General features: G+C 44.8%; 1 protein-coding gene across 2 annotated transcripts in view; it reads left to right on the forward strand.

Annotated features, from left to right (window-relative positions):
- LOC147123770 (nucleophosmin-like) overlaps window positions 1-7,974 on the forward strand; it is a 121,422-nt gene extending 113,448 nt beyond the window's left edge. For both annotated transcript variants that reach the window (XM_085975836.1, XM_085975826.1), the window contains one exon: window positions 1,662-7,974. In XM_085975836.1, coding sequence (XP_085831962.1) covers window positions 1,662-1,712 — 51 coding nt within the window. In that variant the 3' untranslated portion in view covers window positions 1,713-7,974. The remainder of the gene's footprint in view (window positions 1-1,661) is intronic.
- Window positions 7,975-13,261: the final 5,287 nt, after the last annotated feature.

Below are 13,261 nucleotides of genomic sequence, written 5' to 3' on the forward strand. Positions count from 1 at the left end.
TATTTTTGCTGCCTTGATTTTGTAGTACTTACTGTTACCAAACTGAGACTAAGGAGTGTAAAGTAGCGTCTCTTGAGCACTTCAAAACAAAGCCCAGAAAACATCCATTTCAGCTGGCCCATACGAGTGAAGTTAACCAGGTTAAAATCTCCATCAGCACACTTCATTAGAATGGGACCTTTATCAGATTGATTCTCTTTTCCCAGCCTGAGCCCACCAAAGTATCCAGTAAACATTAAGCAGATAAATGCTGGGACTCTGACATAAAATGAACTTCCACAAAATCTCAATTAGACAGGCAAAGCGTTTCCTCAATGATTCGTACATAAACCTCCCTGTGCAGGGACTGCACTGTACAGACTTGAGGAGATCTGAGAATGGGACCTCCATTCGTGCAGAGTTACCAGCACTCAGCCATGCCAGTATTGGTGATGAAGAAGGGGATCGCTACAGTTGGCATTGTGGTGCCCAGCCTAAGAGGGGAGAGAGAAGAGGAAATCAGCGTGGCTACTTTTTCCTGCTCATTGTCCAAGAGTAGGCCGTACAGCCCCTCGAACCTGCTCCACCATTCAGTATCGTGGCTAAACGTCCACCTCAACTCCACCTTCCTGCACTATCCCCATATCCCTTGATTCCCTTAGTGCCCAAAAATCTACTGATCTCTGCCTTGAATATACCCAATGACTGAGCCTCCACAGCCCTCTGGGGTAGGGAATTCCAAAGATTCACCACCCTCTGAGTGAAGAAATTTCTCCTCATCTCAGTCCTAAATGGCCGACATCTTATCCTGAGACTATGCCCCCTAGTTCTAGACTCTCCAGCCAGGGGAAACAGCCTCTCAGCATCTACCCTGTCAAGTGTGCTCAAAATGTTATATGTTTCAATGAGATCACCTCATTCTTCTAAACTCCAGAGAATGTAGGCCCATCCTACTCGATCCCTCCTCATAGGACAACCCTCTCATCCCAGGAACCAATCTAGCGAACCTTTGTTGCATGCCTTCTAAGGCAAGTATATCCTTCCTTAGGATCCAGTTGTTTCTCAATAGGATTTTTGCCTCCACTACTTAAGAAAATCTATAAGTAGTGGTTACAGATTGTGTGAAGAGCTTCTTGACATAAGACCTAAATTTACCTTTTTAAAAAAAAAAACTCTGCCCCCTTGTCCTACTGTTTCGGTATAGTTTGAAGCAGTGATCACTATCTAATACACCTACCTCTACAAGGTCACCACTCAGTCGTCTCTTTGCAAGGCTGGAAGAGCCCATGTTTCTCCAGTCTTTCCTCCTAACTCAAGTATCCTGGTAATAAGGATCAGTCTTTGTGACTTGTTTCCTGTAGGACTTGAATGTCTTCCTTGTATCTCAGTGAGCAGAATTCAAGATGTTGGCTCTACAGAACACTGTACAGTTTAAGCACAACTTAGTTCCTCTATCTTGTACTCTACCATTTAGGCTCCATAGTTTAGCATTCAATTTGCTTTGTTGGTTGCTGCGCAGTGATTGGACATGTCAATGCCTTGATCTCTGAACTCCACTCTTGGCTATATCAACACAGTTCAACGTAGAAACGTCACCATATTTGCTGCCTACTTTAGGCCTGTGAATGTTGGTGATGATGTGGGGCGCGTTTCTACTTTAACATCATTATCTTTGTTTGCAGGTAATTGGAGAGCTGTGGGTCTGGGGACAGACACTGAAGCAGACCAAATGAGGGACGCCTGAAAGCTGCCGATGAGTTTTTCCTAGTAGATCATTTACCGTGTCGGAGTAATCGGTGGCGTTTCTTTTTTTCCTAAAAGATGTTTATTTTCTTGTCAGGCCTTCTGCTAAGTGTATTTTGTTTCAAGGTGACAGCCTGGAATCACCAATGTTTTTTACGTTGAGAAGTCTGTTGCCAGCCATAGTGTAGGGGCTGGTAGGTGGAAAGCCAGCGCAAACATTGCCTCGGCAGAGCCCGGCTGGTAGGTGGAAAGCCAGCGCAAACATTGCCTCGGTAGAGCCCGTTAGCGACAACTTAAAATGTAAACCAAAAAACGCTGGAAATGTACAGCAGGTGCGTCAGCATGTATAAAAAGGTAGGTTAACATTTCAGACCTTTTGATAGAACTGAGGAATGATCTACACCCAAAACATTAACCTCTCTTCTCTCCCATAGATGCTGACGGACCTGTTGTGTATTTTCAGCATTGTCATTACAGATGTCTAACCTTTGCAGTTTAGTTTCTTTTCAATTGCATTGATTATGTAGTTCAGCAGCCAATAAACTCCATGCAACCAAAAAAAATTCAAAATAACACTGATTTTTTTTTGTACTTAACTTATTCAGAACTCCTCAAGTCCTCTTAATAATTATAACTCGGTACACTGTCGCCCCAAGTTCCCTCAGTTGGGTAATGTCTCGCCCAGCATGGCGTAGAAAGGTGGGTCCCAGGTGTGTGTCCCTGGTCTCTGTTGGCTCGGCCGATGTTTGCTGGGTTGCAACAAGCGGTCTCTGTATCTCAGGGTCAAGGGAGGGGGCGAAAATTGGCCAAAATTCCTGCTCCTGACTGGGTAGCCCGAAAATGCTGGATGAGTTTTTCAAATGGATCGTTTACTGTCTCAGTAATTGGTGGAGCTTTCTTTTTCATAAAGCGGTTTATTTTCTTGTCAGGTCTTCTGCTAAGCATATTTTGTTTTGAGGTGACGTCCTGGAAACACCAATGTTTTTGCTTCAAGAAGTCTGTTGCCAGCAGTAGGTTGATGGAAAGCAAGCACCTTCCTTTCTAAACATTGCCTCGTTAGAGATTGTGAACGGTGCTCTATAAATGTAAGTCTTTCTCTCTCCCTTCACCCTGTGCCTGTGCTGCACAATGTATGCGGGTAGCCGCTGAGTGAGGACTGGATCGGTCAGCAGTGGAACAGCCTCATTGACCAGACTCGCGTGTGAAGAAATGGCTGCTTGGGCAAGGCAGAGGGAGGACCAGTGCTTTCAGGAGAGAAAAGTGCTGAAAATTGAAACGGAAAGGATGATGCTGTTCTTAATCAGACAAGAGCACTCGTTCCTGCTGTCTGGAATATTTGTCTCTGCATTTTGGATTGCAACACTTTCTTTTCTCATTCTGCCAGTTTTCTCCCCTTTCCCTCCCATCCTCTTCTCCCTGAAGACACTAATTGACGGTCAAGGGTACTGTTCCATAGGCACTGGAAGCCCTCCAGTGCTTGGTCCAAGTGGCCATTCTTTAATTTTGCGTCTAGACGGCGGTTGTTGGTAGGCTGTTCAACTGCAGGGGGCATCATAATGGAGCCCGATCGCGCCCCCCCACCCCCCCTGCCTGTCCTAAGCTGAGCTTTACACATGGGCTCATTTTTGGCACGGGTCATTGAATGATGGTCAGGAGCAGGAACCCGCTCCCTAACCCAGGGGAGTAGAAGCTGATTGTAAGAGCTCTTATTATCATCCATCTCAGCTCAGCACAGGCCAGGGGATTGAACCCTAGACCATCATGGTCTTTATACCTGAGCAACTCCGTGCCAACTGAACCAGTTTTTTGATTCAATTGGAAGTGGGTTTTTCTCAACTTAGTCTTGGAGCGAGGAAAATGTCGAGGATACTGCACCTTTAATAGTTTGGAGACGGCCTGTGTGGCATCTTAATGCCAGCACAAAGGCTAGCTAAGCTTGTCTGATTACTGTGCCTTTACATGGCAAATCCTCTTACTATATTGAGAATAATTACTTCAAATTAGCATTTTTTTTTTTAAAAAGAGATGGTTACGATCAAATTACCAGGCAGCACCTCGAAAGGTTTTGATATGGAATAATGTTACACGGTGCGGAATGTGAAAAGATTGTAATGTTTCAAAGCCAACAGCGTAACAGTGGAAATAAATGCGAATTGAGGCAATCGGGTTTCAGGCTACAAAGGGCGACCAAAGTCTATCTCTGTCCTTTCCACTTGCAATGATTTTTTGGTGTATTGGGACATAACTAAAATCTGTGTTAAGCTGTTTTACCTCTCTTCAGATTCTGACTGGCCTGCTGTGTGTATTTGCAGCATTTACTTGTTTTTTTTTATTTCGAACGTTCAGTTTTTCCTTTTTATTTATCTCGAACGTTGCTGCTGAGGAGTTTTCACAATACAAAATCTTTGTATACCGACCGTTGCACTTAAGTGAAATGCAGGTGATAGCAATGAAGTAACCGTAGTGAGGTCAGAGAGCATTGCAACTATTACTTCTGTTGACAAGAGGTCCCGTCTGCCCTCTGAGATGGAAGTAACCGATCCCATGGCACTATTTGAAAGAAGAGCAGGAGAATCTTGGCCAATGTTCCCGCTAAGCCATGCGGCCGCACAGCATTCTAGAAGTCCCACACAGGCCACTCACCGGCGTTTACATGGAAGAAATCGCGCATGTGCGAAAATTTGAATGGGCCGTGCAGCCAGTTTAAAGGCACGAAAAAAGTTAGAGGGAACATTGGTCCTGGCCAATATTTATCCCTCAACCAACATCACTGAAACAGGTTATCTGGTCATTTAAGTCATTGCTGTTTGTGGGACCTTGCCGTGCGAAATTTAGTTTCCACATTTGCTAGCAGCACCAAAGTAACTACACTTCAAAAGTACTTCATTGGCTGTAAAGCGATTTGGGACGTCCTGAGGTAGCAAAAGGCACTATATAAATACAGGTTCATTCTTTCAGACGGCGAGAGGATAGTGCTACTGTGTATAGAAACTTCAGTGGAAGGGAAATCCAGTTGCCCGATCTGTCTGTCTGCTACCTCCACATTGCAATAATCTACTCTAATCCCAACTTATGCTCTCTTCCCCCATCCTTTAATAATTTTCCACTTCACATGTCTATCTTTGGTAGCTACTTGTGCTAATGCATTTCATATTCTAATCTCCCTTTGCATGGAAAACATATCTTACAACTGCTTTCTTTATGATCTGTATAATGCAGAACTAAAATTAATTCTGTAGTGCAATGGGTTACGTACTGTCCTTTCACTTCTGGGACCAGCCTGACTGATGGGAGGAAAGAGTCCTTTTGCAGTTGGCTGGAAGGCCCCCCCAAGTGAAAATTGAGGTCTCGACCAAATCTCAGTGACTGCACATGGAATGCCAATAATTGGGCACAAGATTGGCACATTGTCAGTCAAGAGACCACAATGGTGGGAATGGTTTCATAAGAAATAGGAGTAGGCCATTCGGCCCCTCGAGCCTGCTTCGCCAATCAGTAAGATCGTGGCTGATCTACCTCAACTCCACCTTCCTGCCCGATCCCCGTTTCATTTTTTCTCTGCTGTCTCTCCCGCTGTAGTCACCCTGTGCCACATCTTTTTCTCTCTCCACTTTCTTCCCCTCCCATCTTGAAGGCATTGACCTCCCTGCGGGGGGGTGGCTCCGCAGGCACCCGTTGCCTCTTGATGACTCGCCCACATCATCATGTGTGAGTCTAGACCCGAGTGCTGTCAGTCACAGTTTGGCCATGAAGGCGAAGTGACATCATAGCCTGGCCTGATTCCACCTGGCATCAGTTCGCACCCAGTTCCCAACAGGACATGCTGGAGACTTGTTCCCATTATGTTTAAATCTGATCACTCGGAAGTGGAGCGTAGGAACGGGAGTAGCCCATTCATCCCCTCAAGCCTGTTCCGCCATTCTATTAGATCATGGCTGAGGTGGTTAAAATTAGGACCTTCAGTTTTCCTCATAGAATCATATAGCACAGAAGGAGACCATTCAGCCCATCGTGCCTATGCTGGCTCTTTGAAAGAGCTATTCAATTTGTCCCACTCCTCTGCTCTTTCCCAATATCCCTCATGAGAGATGCTGATCAGAAAGGCCATTCCAGTTCCTTCCCTTTCCCTCAATCACAGCATCCAATTGTTTTTTTAACTGGTGTCAGGCTTTTTGTCTCCACTGCACTATTTTTAGTTCATTCATTGTGTTGGTCACTCTTTCTGTGAAGAACTTCCTGATCCCAGTTCTAAATTTGCTTTTCATTAGTTTGAATTTGTGGCCTTGTCCTCCTGTCAAGGTTCAATGTGAAGTGCAATCCACATCCTTTTTAAAATCACACAGTCTAAAGTGTCATCTTGGTTCGATTGTCAACACTCGCTGCTGAGTCAGAAAGAAAGACTTACATTTATATCGCGCCTTTCACGACCTCCGGACGTCCCAAAGCGCTTTACAGCCAATGAAGCAGTTTTTGAAGTGCAGTCACTGTTGTACTGTAGGAAACGCAGCAGCCAATTTGGGCACAGCAAGCTCCCACAAACAGCAACGTGATGATGACCAGATAATCTGATTAGTTACGTCGATTGAGGGATTAAATATTGGCCAGGATACTGGGGGAGAACTTCCCCTGCTCTTCAAAATAGTGCCGTGGGATCTTTTACGTCCACCTGAGAGAGCGGACGTGGCCTCGGCTTAACGTCTCATCCGAAAGACGGAACCCCCCTCAGCATTGAGTGTCAGCCTAGATTTTTCTGCTCCAGTCTCTGGAGTGGGAGGGAGGTCGTGGGTTCAAACCGCACTGCGGACATCAGCACAAACGGACACATGAAATTGGGCAGGGAATGACCAGCTGGCTCATCCAAGCCTGCGCCAATATCCAGCACATCATCCAGGCTGACACTTCGGTGGAGTTACTGACGGAGTGCCGCATTGCCAGGCATGCCATTTTTTCCAGATGAGACATTAAACGGGAGGCTAATTCTGACTACATAGATAATACTAAAGAAGAGGGCGATTTCCCAAGGTCCTGGCCAACTAACCTTCAGAAATATTTCCTTGGCTGTAAAGTTCTTTGGGGCATCCTGAGGTGGCGAAAGGCGCTATAGAAATCCAAGTCTTTCTTTCCTAAAGGAGGGAAGTATTCAATGACAGTTAGAAATCTGGTATGCTGACTTGTGATTTTAAAAAAACAGTTTACTAGGCTGAGTAGTTTTTTTTATATATAAAAAAGGCTGAATGAAGCGATAAAGTGCTTGATATACAAAGATAAAATCAGTTAATTGGTGAAAAAACATTAGAAAGACAAAAATGGGTTACAGATGGATCCATTATAAAGGGGAATGAAGTGAAAATGTTTGTGATCATTTTGACCTGTTGTCCTGCCCCCACCCCCTTCCGCTTTTCACAGTTATTCCCAACACATTAACCTGCCTTTTCTCTAGAGGTGGGGACGGACTTGCTGTGTATCGTATCTTTTTATTTCAGACTTTCTTTTGTTTGTCTATTCTGACAATTAATCGTGCCCGTAATTTGAATGCCTTATCTTTGTTGCCGGTTAAGAGGCGGGGGGGGGGTTTAAAAAAAAAAAAAAAAAAATAGGTGACCACTGGGAAATCTGAAATCAAAACAGAAAAAGAAGTGCAGTGGGTCAGTCAGCGTCTGAAAGAGAAGCAAAAAGAAAAAAGTTGGAAAGGCATAGCAGGTCACTCAGTATCGGTAGAGAGAGCAGGCAGTCTACGGTTCACATGTGTACCCTTCATCAGAATGACAAAGATTGGTTAAAAGTCGAGGTAGGAACCTACCTCAGAACTCTTGTGCGCAATGTTATAGAGGTGCTTTCAGTTGTGGAGTAGAACAACCGTGATGTACCGTGTTTCATACTCGCAATAATGTTTTTCCACTCTTACCAGTAGTGCAGTATCCATTATCCCCTCGCAGCCCCATCCCACCTGTGTGGGTGATTTTATATTAAATAAGTGCAGGCTCAAGAGGACACCAATTAAATGGAGACACCCAACCCTCCATGCACCAATTGTTTATGTTAATGCCGAAACACATATTACTGTTAAAGCAAATGGAGACCCAACAACCACTCACTGGGCCCAAGAGAATGTGGTTCTCTGATACTGCCAGGTGTCACCCCTGTAAATGGTTTACACTGCTGCACTGAACGTATGGTATCTTTGTAAATGGGATAACAAGTCCTATTCCCGTGTTTGGTTCTCTGAATAAAGAACGGACTGGTTGACTATAATGTGTCGTTTTCTGTCTATGCAATTGAACATCCGGGTGTCTCACCCACTCGTCGGGTCGAACTTTTCAAAGACGTCATTACACCTGCAATTGTTGCACCTTGGCGTCACATCTCAGTAAGTTAAATATTAGTTTTTGACTGAAATAAGCACTTTGTGTGTTACATTACAGAAAGGCTTGCATTTATATAGTGCCTTTCACAACCTCAGGATGCCAGAAAGCACTTTACCACTAATGAAGTACTTTGGAAGTGCAGTACGGAGGGAGTCGTGGGAGGTGCTGATGTAACTCTTGCCCATCCCCCATTAGAATCGCTCCCCCATTGGTGGCCATGTTTTCAGTTGCCAAGGCCCTAAACGCTGAAATTCCCTCCCTAAACTTCTCACCCTCTCCTTTTAAAACGCTTCTTAAAACCTAACTCTTTGACCAAGCTTTTGGTCATCCGTCCTAATATCTCCTTATGTGGCTCGGTGTCCAATTTTATTTTATAAAGCTCCTGTGAGGCGCTTTGGGATGTTTTACTACATTAACGGCGCTATATAAATGCAAGTTGTTGGAACGTGGCAGCCAATTTTCACACAAGGTCCCACAAAGAGCAATGAGATGATGACCAGATAATCTGTTTGTGATGTTGCTTGAGGGGACATCATTTTGAATGATGACACCAGGGAGAACTCCCCTGCTCTCCTTCGAAATAGTGCCATGGGATATTTTACACCCACCTGAGAGGGCAGACGGCATCCGAAAGATGGCACCTTCGACAGTGCAGCACTCCCTCAGTACTGCATCCGGAGTGTCGGCCTAGATTTTGTGCTTAAGTCTCTGGAGTGGGACTTGAACCCACAACCTTCTAACACATTGAAATAATATAGAAAAATAGCACGGTGGCATAGTGGTTAGCACTCACAGCGCCAGGGACCCGGCTTCGAATCCGGCCTCGGGTGACTGCCTGTGTGGAGTTTGCACATTCTCCCTGTGTTTGCGTGGGTTTCCTCCGGGTGCTCCGGTTTCTTCCCACAGCCCAAAGATGTGCGGGTTAGGTTGATTGGCTATGATTAATTGACCCTTAGTGTTAGGGGGATTAAATACGTGGGGTTACGAGGATAGGGTGGGATATGTGTTGGTGTAGGGGTTACGGGGATCGGGGGGGATATGTGTCGGTGCAGGCTCGATGGGCCGAAATGGCCTCTATCTGCACTGTGGGGTTTCTGTGAATTCTGTGAAAAAAGAAACATAGACGATAGGAGCAGGAGTCGGCCATTCGGCCCCTCGAGCCTGCTCCGCCATTCAATGAGATCATGGCTGATCATCCAAATTCAGTACCCTGTCCCTGCCTTCTCCCCATATCCCTTGATCCCTTTAGCCTTAAGAAATATATCCAACTCTTTCTTGAATATACTTAATGAACTGGCCTCCACCGCCCTCTGTGGCAGAGAATTCCACAGGTTCACTACTCTCTGGGTGAAGAAATTCCTCCTCATTTCAGTCCTAAATGGCTTACCCCATATCCTTAGACTATGACCCCTGGTTCTGGACTCCCCGGCCATCAGAAACATCCTTCCTGCATCTAGTCTGTCCAGACCTGACAGAATTTTATAGGTTTCGATGAGATCCCCTCAATCTTCTAAACTCCAGTGAGTACAAGCCCAATCGACACAATCTCTCCTCATACATCATTCCTGCCATCCCAGATATCAGCCTGGTGAATCTTTGCTGCACTCCTTCCATGGCAAGAACGTCCTTCCTCAGGTAAGGCAACCAAAACTGCACACAATACTCAAGGTGTGGCCTCACCAAGGCCCTGTACAACTGCAGCAAGACATCCTTGTTCTTGTACTCGAACCCTCTTGCTACGAACGCCAACATACCATTTGCCTTCTTAACAGCCTGCTGCACCTGCATGCTTACCTTCAGCGACTGGTGCACAAGAACACCCAGGTCTCTTTGCACTTCCCCCTTCTCCCAATCTATTGCCATTCAAATAATAATCTGCCTTCCTGTTTTTGCCACCAAAGTGGATAACCTCACATTTATCCACATTATAGTGCATTTGTCATGTTTCTGCCCAATCACCCAACCTGTCCAAATCGTACTGGAGTTTCACGACATCCTCCTCACAGCATACCCTCCCACCCAGCTTTGTGTCGTCTGCAAATTTGGAGATATTACATCCAATTCCCTCGTCCAGATCATTAATATATATTGTGAACAGCTGGGGTCCTAGGACCGATCCTTGCGGTACCCCACTAGTCACTGCCTGCCACTCGGAAAACTACCCGTTTATTCCAACTCTTTGCTTTCTGTCCGCCAACCAGTTCTCTATCCAAGTCAATACCTTGCCCCCAATCCCATGTGCCTTAATTTTGCACGCTAATCTCTTATGCGGGACCTTATCGAAAGCCTTCTGAAAGTCCAAATACACCACATCCACTGGTTCTTCTTTATCTATTTTACCAGTTACATCCTCAAAAAATTCCAGTAGATTAGTCAAGCATGATTTACCTTTTGTAAATCCATGTTGACTTTGTCCGATCCAGTCACTGCTTTCCAAGTGCTCTGCTATTACATCTTTTATAATGGACTCTAGCATTTTCCCCACTACCGATGTCAAGCTTACCAGTCTATAATTCCCCGCCTTGTCTCTACCACCTTTTCTGAATAGTGGGGTAACATTAGCTACCCGCCAATCCATGGGTACCGTTCCAGAGTCTATCGAGTTCTGGAAGATGACCAGCAATGCATCTACTATTTCTAGGGCCACTTCCTTAAATACCCTGGGATGTAGATTATCAGAATCTACTCTGAACCCATTTTCCTGCTCTTGTGAAAATTCTCCTATGCGTTTGCAATGTAATAATCCTTTGAAAAATGTAATATTCAGGATAGAATGCTTATTCCTATTTTAGGTTTACCTATGCAATGTTGAAACCTGTGTGAAACATTTTCTTAGTCGTGGCTCAGTTGGCAGCACTCTCGCCTCTGAGCCAGAAGGTTGTCCCACTCTAGAGACTTGAGCACAAAAATCTAGGCTGACACTCCAGTACTGAGAGAGCGCTGTACTGTCAGACGTGCCGTCTTTCGGGTGAGATGTTAAACCAAGTCTGCTTTCTAAGGTGGACATAAAAGATCCCATGACACTATTTCAAAGATGAGCAGGGGAGTTATCGCCAGTGTCCTGGCCAATAATTATCCCTCAATCAGCATCACAAAAACAGACTATCTGGTCGTTATCACATTGTTGTTTGTAGGAGCTTGCTGTGCGCAAATTGACTGCCACGTTTCCTACATTACACGAGTGATTATACTTCAAAAAGTACTTCATTGACTGTAAAACGCTTTGGCACATTTTAAGGTCGTGAAAGGTGCTGTATAAATAGAAACATAGAAACAGAAAAATAGGAGCAGGAGTAGGCCATTCGGCGCTTCGAGCCTGCTCCGCCATTCAATAAGATCATGGCTGATCCTCTATCTCAAAACCATATTCCCGCACTCTCACCATGACCCTTGATGCCTTTTGTGCCTAGAAATCTATCTATCTCCTCAAATATATTCAGTGACTTGGCCTCCACAGCCTTCTGTGGTAGAGAATTCCACAGGTTCACCACCCTCCTGAGTGAAGAAATTTCTCATCTCAGTCCTAAATGTCCTACCCCGTATCCTGAGACACTGACCCCTCGTTCTAGACTCCCCAGCCAGGGGAAACATCCTCCCTGCATCCAGTCTGTCTAGCCCTGTCAATTTTATACATTTCAATGAGATCCCCTCTCATTCTTCTAAACTCTAGTGAATACAGGCCTAGTTGACCCAATCTCTCCTCATACGACAGTCCTGCCATCCCAGGAATCAGTCTGGTGAACCTTCGCTGCACTCCCTCTATGGCAAGTGTATCCTTTTTTAGGTAAGGAGACCAAAACTGCACACAGTACTCCAGGTGTGGTCTCACCAAGACCCTGTATAACTGTAGTAAGACATCCTTGCTCCTGTATTCAAATCCTCTTGTAATGAAGGCCAACATACAATTTGCCTTCCTAACTGCCTGCTGCACCTGCATGTTTGCTTTCAGTGACTGGTGTACAAGGACACCCAGGTCCCTTTGTACATCAACATTTCCCAATCTATCACCATTTAAATAATATTCTGCCTTTCTGTTTTTCCTACCGAAGTGGATAACTTCACATTTATCCACATTATACTGCATCTGCCATGTATTTGCCCACTCACTCAACTTGTCTAAATCGTCTTGAAGCTTCTTTGCATCCTCCTCACAACTCTCAGTCCCACCTAGTTTTGTGTCATCAGCAAATTTGGAAATATTACATTTGGTTCCCTCATCCAAATCACTGATGTATATTGTGAATAGCTGGGGCCCAAGCATTGATCCCTGCGGTATCCCACTAGTCACTGTCTACCACCCCGAAAAAGACCCATTTATTCCTACTCTCTGTTTCCTGTCTGTTAACCAATTTTCAATCCATGCCAGTATATTACCCCCAATCCCATGTGCTTTAATTTTGCACACTAACCTCTTATGTGGGTCAAAATCCTGGAGCTCCCTCCCTAACAGCATTGTAGGAGCACCTTCACCACATGGACTGCACCGGTTCAAGAAGGCGGCTCACCACCACCTTCTCGAGGGCAATTAGGGATGGGCAATAAATGTTGGCCTTGCCAGCGACGCCCACATCCCATAAAAACGAATTAAAAAAATACTTTATCAAAGGCCTTCTGAAAATCCAAATACACCACATCCACTAGTTCTCCCTGATCTAGTCTACCAGTTACATCCTCAAAAAACTCCAGTAGGTTTGTCAAACACGATTTCCCTTTCATAAATCCATGTTGACTTTGTCTAATCCTGTTGATATTTTCTAAGTGTCCTGTTAGCAAATCCTTTATAATAGACTCTAGCATTTTCCCTACTACTGATGTTAGGCTAACTGGCCTGTAGTTCCCTGTTTTCTCTTCCCTCCTTTTTTAAATAGTGGGGTTATATTTGCCACCTTCCAATCTGCCGGAACTGTTCCATAATCTATAGAATTTTGGAAGATGACAGCCAATGCATCCACTATTTCCATGGCGACCTCTTTTAGTACTCTGGGATGCAGATTATCAGGCCCTGGGGATTTATTGGCTTTCAGTCCCATTAATTTCTCCAGCACTATTTTTTTACTAATACGAATTTCCTTTAATTCATCCTTCTCGCTAGTCTTTATTTAGAGGCCTACTTCTGTGATAAAGGCCTGGAGCTCAATTTTGCCAATTTGGCTGTAGTTTGGGTTGAGCTTTGT

Source organism: Somniosus microcephalus, chromosome 2, assembly GCF_052327205.1.
Source record: "Somniosus microcephalus isolate GS21.2 chromosome 2, FLI_Smic_1.0, whole genome shotgun sequence".
NCBI classification, from domain to species: domain Eukaryota; kingdom Metazoa; phylum Chordata; class Chondrichthyes; order Squaliformes; family Somniosidae; genus Somniosus; species Somniosus microcephalus.